The 20,485-nt window shown below is 39.1% G+C and overlaps 1 protein-coding gene across 1 annotated transcript; it reads right to left on the bottom strand.

Annotated features, from left to right (window-relative positions):
• Positions 1–1,465: 1,465 nt before the first annotated feature.
• LOC309555649 (granzyme A-like) lies at positions 1,466–17,050 on the bottom strand. The gene is made up of 5 exons (XM_082257683.1): positions 16,945–17,050; positions 12,971–13,112; positions 10,680–10,821; positions 8,057–8,326; positions 1,466–1,713 (listed from the first exon to the last, which is right to left on the bottom strand). The coding sequence occupies exons 1-5, from the start codon at positions 16,988–16,990 to the stop codon at positions 1,540–1,542; spliced, it is 774 nt and encodes a 257-aa protein (XP_082113809.1). The 5' UTR covers positions 16,991–17,050; the 3' UTR covers positions 1,466–1,539.
• Positions 17,051–20,485: the final 3,435 nt, after the last annotated feature.

Genomic DNA, 20,485 nt, shown 5'->3' with positions numbered 1-20,485 from the left:
TTACTCTCGGTCCCATCATTGTTCAGGCCTATTTCTGACACTTGTTGTTAAAATCAGTACTTTTTGCTAGAAAATGACTTAGAACCCCCAAACATTATATATATATATATATATATATATATATATATATATATTTGTTTTTTTTTTTTTAGCAAAGACTCTGGAGAATAAAATGGCGGTCGCTGCAATATTTTTGTAATGCGGTATTTGCTCAGTGATCTTTCAAACGTAATTTTTTGGGAAAAAATACATTTAACTGCATTAATAAATAACTAAACGGTAAAGTTAGCCCAGTTTTTTTCTATAATGTGAAAGATAATGTTACGCCGAGTAAATAGATACCCAATATGTCATGCTTCAAAATTGTGCACACTCGTAAAAAGGTGATCAACATTGGTACTTAAAAATCTCCATAGGTGACACTTTAAAAATGTCTACAGGTTACCTGTTTAGAGTTACAGAGGAGGTATATAGCTAGAATTACTTCTCTCACTCCAATGGTCGCGGTGATACCTCACATGTGTGGTTTGAACACCGTTTACATATGTGGGCGCAACTTGCATATGCGTTCGCTTCTGCGCGCAAGCTCGGAGAGACGGGGAGCTTTACATTTTTTACATTTTTTAATTTTACCTTTTATTTCTTATTTTTACACTGTTCTTTTAAAAAAACATTTTTGGATCACTTTTGTTCTTATTACAAGGAATGTAAACATCCCTTGTAATAGAAATAGGCAGAACAGGTCCTCTTTATTGTGAGATCTGGGGTCAAAAAGACCTCAGATCTCGCATCTACACTAAAAAAGCAAAGAAGATAAAAAGTCCATCATGAAAGAATGGTCCCTTTAAGGCCATTGGGAGGAAGCAACGTATGACATTGCTCCAGTTCTCTAAGGCCATAGAGTCGAGTGATGGCCACCTTGCCCTCACTCGACTTCCGGCCTAGGAGGGTGAGGACCGGGTCGCTTTCCCCGCAACCGACAGCTCCGGTAAGCGGGAAAAACGACCCGCCACCCATTAAAGTGATCCCACTGCTGGAACCACTCTTATGAGAAAGAGTACCGCCCGCCTAGTAAAAAAATACCAGGGTTATGGCAGCTATCTGCTGCCATAACCCCGGTATTTAATGTAGCGACGTATAACTGCCGCGGGCGGTCCAGAAGTAGTTAATAATGATGGCTAGTACATTTAACCTCTGGATATTAACCTGAGACCATTTTTTGCTTGTTGTATGCCCTTTTTTCCTTTGATATTGGATTCTACTTATCCTTACTGTTCATATTTTATTTACCTGCATCTTGATATGATGGCAACCTGAGAATGGGCTTTGTCCCAGTGTTATTTTTGTTATTATTAGATCATTTCAATAAAAATACTGAAATATAAAAGCATATTATCACTTGATATAATTGGGTAATACAAGCATTACCTATTAAACATTAAAAATTCTTATCACTGCAATCAAAATTTTTTCAGCAAATTGCAATCTGAATTAGGCACAAGCATGGATATTACATTTTGTGAAGACTGTTTGCAGGATCTAGTTAAACATACAGTCTATTTTACATGGTATTTCTGCCTTAATCCAATCAATGTGTTTTTTTGTCAGACGAGTGTAGACACTGGCATTACCAGGAATCCCACATTGTTCATTTCCAAAAGATAGAACTCCGCTGAATACTTTATTGCAAATCAAAGGTCCTCCAGAATCACCCTACAAATAATAAAAAAAAAAAAAAAAACAGTTGTTTTTTTTTGTGTACCCTCCTAGTGTAGGATGCTAGGCAAATGTAGTTTTTGGCTTCTTCTGTAGTCAGGGGAGCGATGTTTGTTCCGGTCTGTTTAAAGAGGTTGTACACCGAGATTTTTTTTTTTTCTCTTCTTTAAATCCTGAAAGAGAAACCCATAATGAGCTAGTATGCATCGCATACTAGCTCATTATGAAATACTTACCTTAGAACGAGCCCCCGCCGTGCCGTCCGCTTACCTGTATGACGGGCGACATGTATAGTCGCCCGTCTTCCGGGATCGCGGCATCCGGCCATCTGATTGGCCGGAGCCGCGGTGACGTCACTCCCGCGCACGCGCGCGGGAGCCGACGGTCACGGCACGGGGCTCTGAAGGAACGGCACGATCTGCCGTTCCTTCAGAGCGCATGCGCCAGTGACGTCACTGGCTGCATTAAAGGTAAATATCTCCTAAACGGTGCATGTTTAGAAGATATTTACAGTACCTATAGGTAAGCCTTAATATAGGCTTACCTATAGGTACAACTTTCTGAGGAGGGTTTACTTCCTCTTTAAAGGATAAAATCACCTTTTTTTAAAAAAATAAATAAATGCACATTTTTTTTGCAGGTAAAAAAATGTGCTTTTATTATTTTTTTTATTTGAGGGCCTGTAAAGCATTGCACCTACGATCAGCAGATAAGGCAGGCAGAGGAGGTGGCTTTAGGACTTCACCATAAGGAACTAGTCTGTAGAAGGATTGTCTCACTCCCTGGACTGTGTCCAGAGGAAGCTAGAAGGTGTACAATTGTCCTGGGGATTTATGAGTAATGATCCTGAATAGGGATGATCGAACTTTTCAAAAGTTCGGTTCGACCAGAACACCAGAACTTCCAGAAAGTTCGGCCCGGATTTCAGAACCCCATTGAAATCAATAGGACCCGAACTTTTGTAATCAAAAAAACCCATTTTGAAGCCCTAAAACCCCAAAAATGCCCCTAAAAAGTGCCTAGGGTTCTGGGTCATGCCCCAGAGACTATTAATCACACAAGAAAAAGTTCTTAAAAATTGTCATTTTTGATAGAGAGCCAATTATTGAAAAAATTATTGGAAAAAAAAAGAGATTTCTTTGGATTTAGTGTCTGGGGGTTTAAAAAGTCTACCTGTGAAGTTTCAGCTCTGTAGCATGTCCAGAACCAGAAAAAAAAGATTGTTTGCATTAGAACACTTATAGAACAGGGATATGGCTCTGCTATTTTCACACCTTGCCGGTTTTGTAGCAAGCGTTTTTTTGGGCATTTTTTGGGGGTTATTGGAGACAGGCATAACATCAGAACTTCTGTGTAGGGGTATATATACACACACACTTATATGTATATATACACATACACATATATAGGTGTAAAAGTAGCAGAACACTATACTTGCGCTAATTAAATAATTAACACCCATATGGCTTCTCTCCTTTCACACCTATATGTGTATGTGTATAAATACATATAAGTGTGTGTGTATATATACCCCTATACAGAAGTTAAGATGTTTTGCCTGCCTCCAAAGACCCACAAAAAATGCCCAAAAAAAACGCCTGCAATAACACACCTGGGCATTTTTTGTGGGTCTTTGGAGGCAGGCAAAACATCTGAACTTCTGTATAGGGGTATATATACACACACACTTATATGTATTTATACACATACACATATATAGGTGTGACAGGAGCGGAGCCATATGCCTGTTAATTATTTCATTAGCGCAAGCATAGTGTTCTGCTACTTTCACACCTATATATGTGTATGTGTATATATACATACATTTGTGTGTATATATACCCCTATACAGAAGTTCAGATGTTTTGCCTGCCTCCAAAGACCCCAAAAAATGCCCAAAAAAACGGCTGCACCAAAAAAAAAAAAAAAAAACGCCCAGGTGTGTTATTGCAGGCGTTTTTTTAGGGCATTTTTTGGGGTCTTTGGAGGCAGGCAAAACATCTGAACTTCTGTATAGGGGTATATATATACACACACACACTTATATGTATATATACACATACACATATATAGGTGTGAAAGTAGCAGAACACTATACTTGCGCTAATGAAATAATTAACACCCATATGGCTTCTCTGCTATCATACCTATATGTATGTATGTGTATAAATACATATAAGTGTGTGTGTATATATACCCCTATACAGAAGTTCAGATGTTTTGCCTGCCTCCAAAGACCCCAAAAAAATGCCCAAAAAAAACGCCTGCACCAAAAAAAACGCCCAGGTGTGTTATTGTAGGCATTTCTTTTGGGCATTTTTTTGGGTCTTTGGAGGCAGCCAAACATCTGAACTTCTATATAGGGGTATAGATACACACACACTTATATGTATTTATACACATACACATATATAGGTGTTATTGGAGCGGAGACATATGCCTGTTAATTATTTCATTAGCGCAAGCATAGTGTTCTGCTATTTTCACACCTATATATGTGTATGTGTATAAATACATATAAGTGTGTGTGTATATATACCCCTATACAGAAGTTCAGATGTTTTGCCTGCCTCCAAAGACCCACAAAAAATGCCCAAAAAAACGCCTGCAATAACACACCTGGGCGTTTTTTTTTGGCGCAGGCGTTTTTTTGGGCATTTTTTTGGGGTCTTTGGAGGCAGGCAAAACATCTGAACTTCTGTATAGGGGTATATATACACACACACTTATATGTATTTATACACATAAACACATATAGGTGTGAAAATAGCAGAACCCTATGCTTGCGCTAATTAAATAATTAACAGGCATATGGCTTGGCTCCTATCACACCTATATATGTGTATGTGTATAAATACATATAAGTGTGTGTGTATATATACCCCTATACAGAAGTTCAGATATTTTGCCTGCCTCCAAAGACCCCAAAAAAATGCCCTAAAAAAACGCCTGCAATAACACACCTGGGCGTTTTTTTTTTGGCCCAGGCGTTTTTTGGGCATTTTTTGGGGTCTTTGGAGGCAGGCAAAACATTTGAACTTTTGCATAGGGGTATATATACACACACACTTATATGTATTTATACACATACACATATATAGGTGTGATAGGAGCGGAGCCATATGCCTGTTAATTATTTCATTAGCACAAGCATAGTGTTCTGCTACTTTCACACCTATATATGTGTATGTGTATATATACATACATGTGTGTGTATATATACCCTTATACACAAGTTCAGATGTCATGCCTGACTCCAAACATGTCCTCAAAAAAGCCCTCTAAACGCCTGCAGCAAAAAGCAGGCTGACAGGCGAGAAGCCATATCGCTGTTCTATAAGTCACCTAAGAGAAACGATCTTTTCTCTATAGCGGTCACCCTGAAATGGAAGGGTTTGGTCACCCTACACTACACTACGGTCACCCTGGCACTTAACACTTTCCCTATAGAAACTAGATTTTTTAATCTAACTAAAGTGGAAAATAGCACCCTAACTACACTAGATATCCCTTTCCTCACACTAATAATTGCTAAATGACACTTTTGAAGCAGAAGTAACAGAACTGCTTCCACTCTCTTCCACAGCCCTGTATTACAATGCTAGGAATTTGGCGGGGCTATCTTATATACTGGGGGGCGTATTCACTAATGATTGGCCTCTGGACCCCCTAGTCACTCCAATCACATTCCTAGCATTCTCCTGCCCCCTCAATTGGCTTTTACTGATGGTTCTGGTCCAATCACGGGCTTTTAAAGCCCATTTCCTGTCCCATTGCATTTTGGTCGGTTCTGGTTGCCGAATTCCGAACTTTTTCAGCAAAAAAGTTCGGAATTCGGCCAAATTTTGAACACCCAATGTTCAGGTCGAACCGATGGTCGACCCGAACCGTTCGATCATCCCTAATCATGAATCAATTTCTGGTGACTGTGTGCTTTTGGGATATACTGTAAGTTCCAGAGGTAACTTGGACTGAGACAGCAGGATGTCAGAATCCTGGCCATTCCCCTGTCCCTGGCAGAACTCTGGCGTGTCGACCTTGAGAAAAGTGTCCTCCCAGTACTGTGCAAGTGTTTTGGAGTATCTCATGCATCTCTATTGAAAGCAATAAATATCAAAAAGACAATTAGTTACTGAGTTATTGAAGTCAGTGTGTATGGACTGGTGCTTTTGGTGGTGGGCTGCCTCTGTACTTTGACATAACATGCAAAATAGAATTATAGATGGCTTTATAAATATATAAAAATAAGTATGGACCAATTATTTTTAATAAATGTTTCTACTTCTCTATATTGTAAATTAAACCCTGTAAAAAATGCTAAATCAAATTGATTATTAGCTTTGGTCTTGGGTTTAAGTAGCTCATTGCTATCCATTAAGAATACCTTATTTCTGATCTCTCTCAAGTCTTTTTCTTTATAACCCTTCTCCTTGAACCTAAGGATAAGTTTTTCTGTGTGTGAGAAATAATCCTGATCATTTGTGCAATTTCTCCTAATGCGGACGAATTGGCCCTTCGGAATGGCTTTAACCTATGCTGGGGGATGGCAGCTGTTTGTCGATATAAAACCATTACAGTCTACCTCTTTGAACAAAGTTCTAGTGTTTAATATGTTGTTATTCCGATATATCTCTAAATCAAGGAACTGTATCTTATTAACATCCATATTTCCTGTAAATGTAATCTCGTATTGATTATGGTTAATAAACTGAAAAAAAAATCAATAAGTGATTCTTGTGAGCCCTCCCATATTATCAGAATGTCACCTAGGTATCTCCTGTAATATTTCAGTTCAGGCTGTTGATTGCCAAAAATTTGTTCTTCCTCCCATTTCGCTAAAAATGTATTGGCAACACTGGGGGCATATCAAGCCCCCATTGCTACCTCCTTAATCTGATTAAAGAATTTTCCCCCGTGCCAAAAATATTTCACTTAATTGTGTCATTTATTATTGAGCACCTAACAATTTTGGATTACTTCACTATTCTAGTCACATATATTTGTGTATATGTATTTATATTTATTGCACATCCAATTTTATGGTAATTTTATTTTACCCTAATAGTTTTGAGTGATCACCGATTATTATTTATTGATTTATTGCACAAAATCTCACATACCATTTATTATTGGATTAATTCAAAGAAAATTAAGAAACATTTATATATTTATTTTAGGTTGATATTATTAAACCAGCGCCTACTTTTATATTTGGATTTATCATAAACACATGGTCTAGGCTCTGTCAGGGACCTCATGCTGACTTGGCTCATTTTTGTGTTCATAGGTGTTTAACAAGGCATTCAAGGATGAGAATCTGCATGCGCAAGTGCATGAACATACCACAGCACAGATGGGCATGCACATTTATGCTCACAGATGCTGCCACCCGACAGCCTTTTTAAACTTGAGGTCTGCCTAGCATCATCGCTGTATGTGTCCTTTATTCCTGAAAACCTGATGATCTTGCTATTGGAACAGCTGCATCAGAAGCTTATTTTTAGAATTACCTTGCCTGTTATGCCTGCTGCTAATCTGTGTTACTGACCCAGGCCTGAACTTTTGACCACAACTCTGCCGTTTGACTTTGTAGCTAACTGCTAGTATATTGCCGATGCTTGTCTCTCCTTGCTCTGGAATCTGAGCTATTGCTGGCTTTCTCTTTAGAAAACCTTGACTGCTTTGCAAAACCAGAATTTTCTTTATATAATAAAAAAAAATTGTAAATAAAATAAAATTGCACACTACTATAGCTTCATTAGTGTGGGTGGAAAGGTTAGGGGAGGGTTAGGAATTATGGTCTGCTTTAGGCCCCAATCACATTTCACGTAACATGATCTTGCTTACCTTATTGTGTTGACGATTTACACACGTTTCCACGTGCCGTGCATAGGGCAGACTGTTCACTTAAAAAGGTTGCTATATGCACATTTGTCACACAGAAGAAGCTCCTGCACTTTTTTGTGTGACAAGCTTCAAGCTATTTTTTTCATGCAAGTTTTGCTCCGATTGTCTGGTAACAATTGCGGCAAAATCACACCACATTACACCGCTTTTGGGGTACCATTAGGAATGAATGGCACCTAAACATAAGTCACACGTTTTGCCGCAATTTGGATTTGCGGGCAGAGTCACGCTAATTCTGCCCTTAATTCTAAATTGCTAGGTGTGAATGGAGCCCTATTTTTAGAAATGGGTCAAAGGTGAGTGGCAGAAGATATTTGTTTTTTACCTTTTTTATGTTTTTATTATTATTATTATTTTTTCAGCACTGCAAGCCTTGGCCCCAGAACTTCAGAGCTGAATAACAGCACATCAAATTTATCCACAGCAAACTTACATTACATGTGTCTTTTCCATCTTTGTCCACAAGGGTACACAACATGTTTTTTGTTATTTTTAAGTTTCTCTTTTTCCACATGGCTTTACACTTTTGATTGCTTATTGTTGGTACTTCCACTTCCATTAGAAATGTGGAACTGTATTTATCCTTGTATGAAGTTTTTCCCCATCCAGCTGTCTCACAAATTGTTCCTGGTTTAATGTTTTTAATTTTCTTTGGCAATGGCATACAATTGACAGATTTGCCCAGACGTGCTTCTCCAGATAGCTGAAAGCAACAAAAATATTATTTACACGTTAGAGCATGTCAAACTCAAATGCAACAGTGGACCAAATTCAGTGGAAATAATCTTTAAAGGGCTACATGCAGTTTCAGTTTGTTTAAAGACAACTTTTAATCTGCCTTTATTTTGCCTTTCTGGTTCCTTCTTCTTCAAAATACTACTTACTGTAAATGTTTAAATAAAACCTTTTCTTTTTCATTACATACTTTTTATTTTAGACTCATTTTAGACAGTGATGTCATCATTAGGTCTCTGGCTGGGGGCCAGTAGGGTGCTGCACATTCATTTCTAAAAACATCACAGCAAAAGCCCTAATGCAGGGGTCTCCAAACTTTCTAAATGGACCAGTTTACTGTCCTCAAGACTTTAGGAGGGCCGAACTATGGCCATTGAGAGTAGAAAAGGTCTTGATGTCAGTGGGAAAAACAATACCCCATCTTTAGAGTCATCTGGAGGAATTGTGTCCTACTGTTGGTATCAGTATATGCAATTAATTAGAAAGAAGAGACTGACAAATTAATAAATAATAAATATTGCTAGGCTCAAAATAATGCGCTTGCTAAATGGCAAAAAAAAATGATGATACCTTAAATTCTAGTTAGGCAAAGCGTGAAAAAGCCATTGACAAAACTAAGACTCCATTCACATGGGTGATTAGCGCACCCTGCGATTTCAAGCAGTAAGAATCTGCAGCTGGAATGGGAGCTATGTGTGAATAGCTGAACCCTAACAAAACAATGACAGGCTGACAGCGGCTGCAGGGATCCTGGCTGGACACATCTCGTGTGCACCCAGCCACAATCACCGCATATGGTGCCAGCTCTGATTACATGCTATTGATGTTTACATGCCAGCCCTGAATGAGCTATTCACGTGGCAATGGTACATGTGCAGAATGACCTCAGTCTTCAGTCATTTAGAATCACCCAAGGTCAGTTTGCGTATGTGCAGCAGAATGAATGACTCATGTAGAGAGAGATGTGAACTTCAATAGTGTGTGATCAGTGGCAATGGCACCACATTAAAAGTGATGATCCCCCGCTGACAGGAAAATCACTGATTGTCTTCTCCCTGCGGGGGTGGGCAGTGGAAACCAACAGTGATTATCACTAGTGGCTATAGCAGTCGCTAGCAATAATCACAGTAGAATCCAGCAGGCTGGTTGTACCTAGGTTGATTGATCGATCAGCTTGGTACATTCAGCCTGCCTATTAACGGTTCAAATCTCGGCCGTTTCCTGCTGAACTGGCTGAGATTTGAACCCTGCATGGCCAGCCTAAGTGACAATTTTTTTGTATAGCGAAGCACCGATGGAACTGACTTTCCTTTTGCTGTGACAGCCACATCCTACATTTCTTAAAAGGGCATCGCATGGAAAGGAAAAGGGTGAAATGTCTCTCATGGGGGGAGAGAAATTAAACCTGGCAGAAATGTTTATTGTTTCCTACTTTATCCAAAATAAATACGTCTTGAGCTAGGCTTTAAAGCAGTTGTAAACCCCGCTTTGTTATTTTTACCTACAGGTAAGCGTACAATAAGTGATGCGATGCATACTAGCACATTATGCCTTTAACTTGCAGGGGTTTTTTTTTTGGTGGGGGGGGGGTGGTTCAGCGGTTTAAAACCCCTTCTGACAAAGGAATATTGCTGTTAGAAGTTCCTAAAAGAAAAACAGATATTTGAAATTGTTTCTTGCCTGCTCAGCCGAGCATATGGCTAAGCAAATTTGCCTTGGATCAGTTCGGAAACTTCTTTGCAAATCTTGCTTGAAGTTTAAGAACCACAATGAAGTCAATGGGGGACAAATTGTGTTGTTGTTAGCCATTTATAGTGCTATAAAGCAAGCTATTGTCAAACAAAAGGAATGGGAAGCTGGTCACTACCCTAGGGGACATGTACAAATTACAATAAAAAAAAAAAGAAACATAATTATCAATCCAAAAACAATATACATAATTTCAACTTTTCCCTACAGTTCCAACACACACCAACAATATGGCAGCTGTAAACCCATCCTTTAATGGTTGGAGGGCTGGGTTATCCATACCTTCAAATTTTGCCTCTTGGATCTCAGATAACCAAGGAAGGGCAATGCACTGCATTATAGGTTGTTCCTTATTTCTGGTGGTGAACCTGAGAAGTTTTGATACAAAAGTTTGCGGATCATGAACTTTGCAAATCCAGGGAATTCACTGAAAAACCCATAGCAGCACTGAATCTTATCTTCAGCCTAGCAGATTTCAGATTTTTAATAGGAGGCTTCACAGCACATGAATTTCAGTGAAATTACTGGGCATGAGATTACATCTAATGTCTGCAGATGATTATTATACATACCTCTAAAATCTGGATATCATTATCATTTGTACTTGGATCAAATTTGTTATTAGGAATCCATTTTAAAACATTGAACTTTTGTGTATCCTGATCTGATTTTGTCTGTGATAAAGATCCTAGAGTAACTCTAGTAGATGAATCCCTAAAACGGAAAATACGTGTTAAAAAGTTAAAGGCATAAATAGTAATAACCTTCTGCCTAAAGTACATACATTTCTTACTAAAGATACGTGGGCCTATCCAGTAAATCAGTGTTTCTTAAACTATAAGTCAGGACTGAAATTGGATCACAAATATGTTTGTGATGGGTCATCATAGGATTTGTAACAAAATGAGCCTAATTTGCCAAAGTACAAAATTAGTGATGAATGATATAGCACACGTTATCTATGTTTCAAATTGTACACTATCTTGATCTGAGACATAGATATAAACAATGTAGTTGTAATCACAGAGAGCATTTATTTTAATGGGTTTAACACATAATAAATATTCCTGCACATGACAACACCACCCCTCTCAAAGCCTATGAAGCAGTTAAACCTTTCTGATTGACAGCACAAAAACATAGAGTTTAGTTTCATTCAATTTGCATAATTAAAGCTATGATGGCACAATATTAAAAACAAGCATTTACACAAATGTATAAAGCAATAACAATCAGCTTGATGCCAAATATGCCCATGCTATAATGTACAGAAGGCCGATTGGTCACATTAAACCATTTAGGTTACAGTATATAGACATATATAGTCATGTCATGTTTGGTCTTTATCAAATCATAATTTTATTCTGTTCAATAATCTGATCAGTTGGTTGTCAGATTGTAAAACTGTGCCTTGTGATGTATCATTAAACACTTCAGTGCTCTTACATCACAACCCTAAGCTCTTTTTATTGGGTGGGGGTTTGCTCTGGAGCAGTGGCGGCCAACTTGAAAATTATAGAGAACCTCAAGTGTGGCCTTGACTTTTCCAGAGGGCTGCACAATTGCAGCATATTTGAATGCCTTGAGGTGCATTGTATCAATTAGGTAGCCCATTCAAAATTAATAGGCCATAGTATTCCTCAACACACAAATATTTTAGCCGTGCTGCATTTTTTGCAGCTTATCACAATGTGCATGGAAGACGTTGGATTGCAATGACCCCAGCATTGCTGTCAGTGGCAGTAATTATTAGTAATCGTCCCTGAAGATTAAGGTAGGCGAAAGATCTATTCCCATTTTGTGCTGCACAAGCTGACTGAAAAACAGAAGGCAAAACGGGATGAGAGCTGGTGCTACCAGTTCTATCCGGAATCTAAGCAGCATCGACCATACTCCCCTGATCTGGCACCTGCAGACTTCTTTCTGTCTTCCCGCCTGAAGAGCGCCATGAAAGGCGCACGTTTTGCGGACACAGCGGCTATCCGAGAATGTGTGACAGCGGTTCTGCGATTGATTCCTAAAGAGGCCTTTGCTGACATTTTCCAGAAGCTTTATGAACGTTGCCAAAATTGTGTTGTGAAGGATGGTGACTATTTTGAAGGCCAATAAAGGTCATTTTTTGTATTTTCTGTTTTCTGATACCATTCACCAAACTTTTTAGACACACCTCGTATCTCTATCCTAAGCATGTTTCAATCCACTTAATCTTAATTGACTCAATGCTTCTGCTGACAGTCTATTCCAAGCATCAACTACTCTTGTGTGTCAGTGTGCATGTTTATTGTTTGTAATATATTGGCACATACTGTACATCCAGAAATCCTGTGTAAGGGTATAATATGTAAGGTCCTAGAAGTCACCTAGATTGTAGTGTAGCTAAGAAAACATGTTTTTAAAGTTGCACTTTACAGTTGTACCTACCAGTACATTTGCTTTAGGACTCCAATAATTATTATTTTAATTAAAATAATTAAAAGAGGAAGAGAAGACCCCAGACACATGACCTGTAAAATCCAGGTAACCAGCCTTTCCTCCTTTAATTGAATGTTCTTTGCAGCATTACGCAGAGAACACCCTGTGGCCTACATTTTATGAATTAGTTGTAAATGCAAAGTGCAATGTGGAGTAAATGCTGCAATGTGCAGGAGACAGTAAATATTGATATCTGAACTCCATTTTAAATGAGCCCCATAATGATTTTATTTTCCCCTTTTGCGTAACTGTCTTTTTTGTTAAAAAGCAGAAGTTTGGAGTATGTATTTTTTCTTTCTACAGTCGCTTAAAGGATTAGACTAGATACAGGCCATGATCTGCACTCACCATGGGTCTGATCATGGGTTTTTCTAAACCTCTTAATACTTACACTTTACAATGAGCAGCTGTTAAAACCCATTTGGGATGTATTAGGACTCCTCCACATATTTTTTCAGGTGAACTTATTAGTGCCATATATGGCCTTGCATAGCGGTCAACTTTGTGACCTCCTACTATTTCCAGGCAGGAACCTGTATAGACAAAAATGCATTATTATAAAGGAAAACTAACTTTAATATTTATAAATGTAAGTTGTATTGAAACCATCAGCACATGCTTAATGTTTAAAAAGAATCTGCTTCTTCGGAGCAAAGTTTGTATCAGGTTTTCATGAAGGCCTATACTTAAGGTGATAAAGCCAATATTTTTTGTTAAAATAACAAACATGATATACTTCCCATTGCACAGAGTGGCCCCATTCTTCTCTTCTTTGGTCCCAAGCTGTTGTTCCTCTTCTTGATGTGCCTGTAGGCAGGTGCAGTCTACTTTCTCCATTGCAGGTGATGCTCTTTAGTGGCACTGTTATTTGAGAGGAAGTCAAGAGGAACAGGGTTCCTCTATGGTTTCCTGGGTCACTAGGGAAGCAATTTTATTGGATGTTGCCAGCCCATGTGACTAGAGCAGCCATCTTGGTTCAGGCAGAGCCTATTTAGGGCCCTTGCTCCCAGGTTTGATGTGAATTTGCAAGTTGGTAGAGTAGAGACAGGTACCATGCCTGTTAGAGACAGTACTAGCGGTTAAGGTTCTTGATGAAAAAGACAAAGCTTAGGGTCACAACTTTCTGCTTGGGCACAAGACGACTAGGCCACACTCTGATCTCTTTCTCTAAAGGCCTGCTCTCTTCACATTACTGGAGTACACCCAGTTGGGCAGCCTTCCCACTGGGTTTGTTGTAAACTGTTGCAGTGCTATTTCAATACAAATTTTCCATTGCACCTGACTCTGTGAATTATTGCACCAACCTAAATGCCACCATAAGAAGCCACTTCCTATGGTGGCACACATGTATGCTCAATCCTGAGCCACTCTGCCTGTGTTCATAGACAAATACAGTGCAGCTTAGCTCCCTCCGGGCTCCCTTGTCACAGGATTTGACTGACAGCATCGGGAGCCAATGGCTCCTGCTGTATCAGCAAAATCTGTGAGAGTTGGGAGAGCCACTACAGACAACAAGCACAGCGCAGAATTGAGGTAAGTATTAGGGGGTGAGAAGGCAATACTGTTACCTAAACACTTTTTACCTTAATGCAGGGAATGCTTTAGAACCCCTTTAATCCTCATTATCACATCATAAAAATTAATAGACAGGAATCTATTTAAATGCGCTGTAAGCTCTTTTTTACCCCATTGATTAATACCCCATTGAGAGTTCTGTGGGGAAATCATGTGATTAAAATAAAGCTTTCTTAAGAGATATGGAGGCTCCTGTTGCTGATCTTCTTCTGCAAAGTCAACTAGCATTTGGAAACAAATAAGCCAGTAATATCTGTTTCTCTCAGAAAAAGTTTCCTCTAAGCCTCACTCTTAGATATATGGAACAATATTAAAAGACAGTGACTGATATATCAGTTTTAGATAGATATAATGTTTGTAGTTTTTTTTTTGTTATTCAGTTACGTGTTATTGTTCAGGATTAGCCTTAGACTGCATGACTCCTTGTGCAATTAATGTATCATTACAGCACTCTCCATTGATGCTGAAATCAAGAAATAAGCTCTTGTGTTTTAAGGCCTGGGTTTTGGTAAAAAAATAAAATAAAAAATCAGCACAAGGGACAATACTTAAATTCAATGCAAAAGGTTTCATGCGCTGTTGTCAACTGTCATAGTGGAAATCTAAATTACTCTGCCCCCTATTATACCCTGCAGCAATATTCTTGCAGTACTGCAGGGTTATTACCAGCCCTGGACTTGTGACAGGCATTTATCAAGAGTACTGACTATGCCCAACCTTTCCACCTCCCTCGCACATTCAAAGAAGCTGTATAGCTTTCATAAGTATAAAATGATCTATGAATGGAGGAGGCAAACTCCACTCATAGATTGCCTTTCATTCACTTCAGTTCATTCATTAAAACCGGAGGTAATTTAGACCAACTCAAAGTTGGTGCAGAGGGGTGGGCTTTTGGGTGTTCAATATTTTTTAATGTGTTTCAAAAATGTGTTTTGCATTTACTTTATTGGTTGCTAGTATGCAAGCCACCAGCTTCCTAGCAGCCAATGACACAAGAGCACACTAACAGTGGGTGGGGTTTTATGGGGAACTCTGATTAATTAGTTCCCAACCAGGTTGGTGGAGGATTGTAGGTGGATTCTAGTGAGGTCCAATAGCACTTATGATATCTGCCCACTGCTTCTGGTATTAATCAAAAGCAACTAGTCTCTCAGAGTTCCCCAACAGGTTCTGCCCATCCAACAGACGCAGCGACCATGGAACTGGGAAATTGTTGTGTGGCTGAAGCCTGAGTGGGAAAACTGAGATTAGTTGATTAGTCTCAGGGTTCCCCATCATGCTTTCCCGACCCTGTAACAGGAACTGTATATTGTGATATTCTATTTATTATTTGATGCATATTTTTAATGTTGTTGATAGATCTCCTTAAGGCCCCTTTCACACATGTGCGACTTGTCCTGCAACTTGGGACTGCAAAGTCGCATAACAAGTCGTACCCCATGATTTCCAATGAGTACCATCCATATCTGTGTGACTTCAAGTTGCAGCGATTCAAAGTAGTTCATGCACTAATTTGGTCCTACTTTGATGTGACTTGAGGTCCACAGACCTCAAGATTACATAGGCATTGCTTTAAGCCGTGTCAAAGTTGTGGCAAAGTCATGTCAAAGTCGCATGGCTTTCAGGTTGTACAAGTGTGAAAGGGGCCTTAAATCCCAAATAAACTCTCAGTTTCAATTTGTGAAATACATTTCTGGTGCATCAAAACAAAAAGTGTTCAATACCTTACAGTTAATTTTCTTTCTAAAGTAGCTAGAGCCCGAGTAGCAAATGTCATCTACTGCCAGCATGCTGCAGAGTGGGACCCTTGCTCTTTTTGGGGAAGCATTGATCTCTCTGCAGATGTCCAAAATCACCTATGCTGAGTTAAAGCTAAAGCTCTCCAATCAGCAGGGAGCATGAGCTGTACTGATTGCAAAGTTTTAGGTCTGACCAAATAGGGGGTGTGTGGGACCTCTGCAGAGAGACCACTCTGCAGCTGCTGAAAGAGGACAGTCTTTTCTACTCAGGCTGTGACTGCTTTACAAAGAAAATGGAAGACATTAAACACCACTAGTCTTGAGGACTTTAACTGATTTTAAATGAAAGTTCAATTGGGCTTTCAAAATATATTTAGTACAACAGATCACCCATATTCCAAAATACATAGCACAGAATGTAACTATAGTCCTATATACATAATGTGATATAATAGTACTATTCTAATGTCACATTGACATAGTGCTAAAACTTTACCAATATCAGCGATGTCATAGATTAACACCAAGAGAAGAATCAGGGTGCCATTGGAGGGATACTTGCTCTCCCCAGTTCTTCTCAAGCCCTCTGCTTTGTAAACTTCCAGTGACAGTCATTGTCAAAATCTCTCTTGTGGTCTAAAGTAATACTTGAACAATGCAACAATGCAAAAATGCAAAATGCAACAATGCAACAAAAATGCACTATTGTGAATCAGTGGAGCTTACTCCATATGTTATATTGAATTATAATGGTGCCCACATGATATACATACTATAACTAGAGCTGGCAATGGATATTAGCTAGATAAGCATACAATAGTGAAAGCAGAAAGTGTTCCACTATGTCTGTTGGCATTATCTCTTTACAATAGCTGTTTAAAGCTGTTAAGGGCTTGAGCCAAATTTGGCTGAAAATTAACTGTTTGGGAGACTGTCATTTGCAAAGCTACGGGGAATGTTCTACATGCTGGGCATGTGGTTTGTCCACCTAATAGCCCAAATTTCTCTGATTTTTTTGCAAAACATAGAGCTAAAAGTGAAATTTACTAACCTTTTTGTAGAAAGATGAGAAATAGAATTTCAGCCCAAAGTCGCATTGTGTCTTAAGCAGTCCTTTGAGCAGTAAGTAAAGAGCTTTATTCTATGTATTACCTGACTGGCACATAGAGCAGTTATGAATGTGGTTTATAGGTGTTTTAAGAGTTGACTTGTTTTTTCCACTGTGGTTGAAATTACCATTGTATTTCAGTTTTTGGTTAGGCACCTTGTGGCATGAAAAACTTTAACCCCATACTTACTACACAGGACTAAGAAGTTTACTTAGTCCTTAAATCCTTACATGAGCTTCAGCACCACCATGTGCTGACTTATGCCTCGTACACACGTACCGATCGTCGGCCGAACGATCGGCCTTCTTTTGTCCGAGGGCTGTCGTGTCTGTTGAAAAGTGCAAAAGACTGCACACGAATTTTGTCGGCCAACAACAGCCGACTGCAGAAGTGATGTCATGTGATGGTTAACTTTCCCTATGTTTTTTCTTTTCTGAGCATGCTCAATCTTGCAAATCTGCTGTCTGTCGGCCGAATTCTGTACTGACTGGCGAACAATCGGCCGTTCTGGTGTCGGCATACAAAAATTTTAATGCTTGCACGACAGATTCTGTTCGGCCGAAAGTGCGCTGTCGGCTGTCGGAAGCATCATACTAACAAGCCTACAATCGGCCGATCGGTCGTCGGCCGAATCTTTTCGGCCGACAATCTGCACGTGTGTACGGGGCATTAGGAATCAATGGCAAATTCTCATACCATGAAGATTTCTAAATAGGACAAATTACAGCTGGAAAACTGTAATTTTATTGATACACACAAATACCAAGAAACATAACGCAACCCTAACTTAAAAAAAAAACTCTTAAAACATGCCCATAAAATACAATAGGACACCCTCCTAAGAAAAACAGACACTCTGTAAAAATGTACATCCAAACTGCATTGCATTAAAATACAGAATTAAAGCCTAACTTAACCCTCAATCAGCATTATTTATTTTAACTTCATAAGTGCCGGTTCACATTGAAGCGGCACGATTTTCGGGGCGAGCTGTGAAGTCGCGTGCCCCGCGACTTCGGCATGACTTGCACGGACTTCATAAAATGAATGTCTATGCAAGTCGCTCCAGGTCGCCACGAAGTAGTACAGGACCCTTTTTCTAAGTCGGAGCGACTTGTGTCGCTCCTATTAGAACCGTTCCTGTACTACACTATGGGACGCGACGGTGCGTGACTTGTCAGGCTGACCAAGTCGCCTGACAAGTCGTACTAGTGTGAATGGAGACTTAGTAAATAGATAGGAAGGTATATTGTTTTTTTCTTGTTTTCAACTTTTTTTTTTAAATTTCTTTAGTTGCTTCCTGGTTTATGAACTAGGCCAAAATAATGTCACACATCCCAGGAGTCTTCATAGGGAGGAAGGGATTTCTCAGGAAAAAATACCTTCCTGCCTCTATGCTAGAACTGCACGATTCTGGATAAAATGAGAATCACTATTTTTTTGCTTAGAAAAAAAACTTTACTGTTTAGTTTTTTATTTTAATTCATTGAAGTGTATTTTTTCTCAAAAAGTTTTGTTTGAAAGACTGTTGAGCAAATACTGTGTGACATAAAATATTGCAATGACCACCATTTTATTCTCTAGGGTCTCTGCTAAAAAATATATGTGTATATATATATATATATATATACTGTATATATATATATATATATATATATATATATATATATATATATATATATATATATATAATGTTTGGGGGTTCTAAGTAATTTTCTAGCAAAAAATACAGGTTTTTTTCTTGTAATCAACAAGTGTCAGAAAAAGGCTTAGACTTTAAGTGGTTAAACTGACCTCATATACAGACCAAAGTTCATCCCTTTGATCTACAAGAACCAAATGATACATTGTTTCTCTTTATCTCCCAGAGCTGAGCAATTTTGTGTTTAACTTTGCTGGCTGTTTTTTTTTAGCATGGAACTGCCCTACACTTACATGAATCTTGGAGTTGCCTGATTAAGATTATAAGGGGGGGGGTTTGAATTGAGATCACGATTTTTTAACGATTAATCATGCAGCTCTACTGCATGCCTAAACTAAGGGCAGACAAATTCCAGGAAGTAATGCTACATGTGTCATCTGCCCTTATTTTAGATGGATGTGGATAGAAATACTAGAATGTGTTTTTCAAAGCAATTTCTCAACAAATTGAAGCATGGAGACATGAGTTTTCTTTGAATATTATGAATTAAATAGCGTTTTTAGTTTGTGGTGTTCAGGTACAGTTTAGTTCTACTTTAATATAATTCTTTTACATCTTAATAAACTCCACAGAGAAGGCATAGAGAGGAAATGCCTTGCATAGGCCTTGGTCACTTACCACAGTGGACATTCCCAAGCCTCTACACTGGCTCTAATTTCCAGGCAAGTGGGTGCAGATTATGGATCTGAGTTTGTCTATGTTACCCTTTTTAGATTCATAAGTGAAGACTGGCACACCAAAAATTCCTGTGTTCAATAAAAGTCAATTATTCTGCAGATATAAACATTGCAGCCCCATTTGGGCCCTCAACTGTGTGATGCATTTCACCTAATGATGTGTAAAAAAAAATGTCATGTTATTTGAGTTTTTGATTAGAGGCTTTGTGGCATTGAAAACTTTGATCTTATGCTTACTTTACAGAACAAAAGACTAAGGAGTCCAATATTTCTATGCTTGTAAATAATCATCTTACATGAATTCACCATTACCGTGTGCAGATTTAAGATTTAAATTAAATTGCAAATTCTAATATCACAGAGATTATCAAGCCAAAAAATCACACAGTTGGAAAAGTGTAGTATTACAGACAAGCCCATCATATATTACTTAAAGCGGAGTTCCACCCTGGTTATACATTTTTTAATAAAAATACCCCGGGACAGTCAGGGCTAGCACATTCCACAATGGCTAGCCTCTGATCTGTCCCGGGTTGCACTTACCTTTTGGGAGAAATACTTACCTTGAAAATGTCTTGTCCAGCGCTGCCATCTCAGGTGTGGGCAGCTTGAAGCCAGCGCAATCCTCTTCCGCGTCCTCTTCCGTCCTCTTCCTTCTTCTTCGGTCCCACGATGCACTGCACCGGCCCCGACGTCACTTCCGGTGCGCACGCGTCATCCCTCCACAGATTCTGGGCATGCCCAGAAGCTGTTTAGAAGGGAATGACGCGCGCGCCCCGGAACTGACGTCGGGGCCGGTGCAGGCGCAATGATTCCTGGGAGCGATGACGTTCAGCTCCCAGGAATCATTGCAAAAGCCAGGAAGTGACGAATCGCCGCGGCCGCCGAGGGGAGGAAGAAGGAAGTAAGGTGAGTATATTTTCTCTACAAGGTAAGTAAAAAAAAAAAAAATTGTGATTATCCATTTGTTTTTCAGGTGACCCGGAGCGAGAAGATGGAGGTAAGTATAAATTTAGGGTGGAACTCCGCTTTAAGGACAATCTGCTAGGGAATACAGTCAATCTGCAAAATTAACTTCCACATTCAGACAGTAACCAGTCTGTG

This window comes from Pelophylax lessonae, assembly GCF_965119305.1.
Source record: "Pelophylax lessonae genome assembly, chromosome: 1".
In the NCBI taxonomy this organism is placed as follows: Eukaryota; Metazoa; Chordata; class Amphibia; order Anura; family Ranidae; genus Pelophylax; species Pelophylax lessonae.
The sequence above is the reverse complement of the archived record's forward strand: the minus strand, read 5'-3'. Positions and strand labels throughout refer to the sequence as shown.

Coding starts and splice junctions, on each gene's coding strand:
- LOC309555649 (XM_082257683.1), bottom strand. CDS start 16,990: ATGCGACTTTGGGCTGAAATTCTATTTCTCATCTTTCTACAAAAAG. Junction 13,113..16,944: donor TCTCATCTTTCTACAAAAAG/GTTAGTAAATTT, acceptor TTGTCTATACAG/GTTCCTGCCTGGAAATAGTA. Junction 8,327..10,679: donor ATGATATCCAGATTTTAGAG/GTATGTATAATA, acceptor TGTTGCTTTCAG/CTATCTGGAGAAGCACGTCT.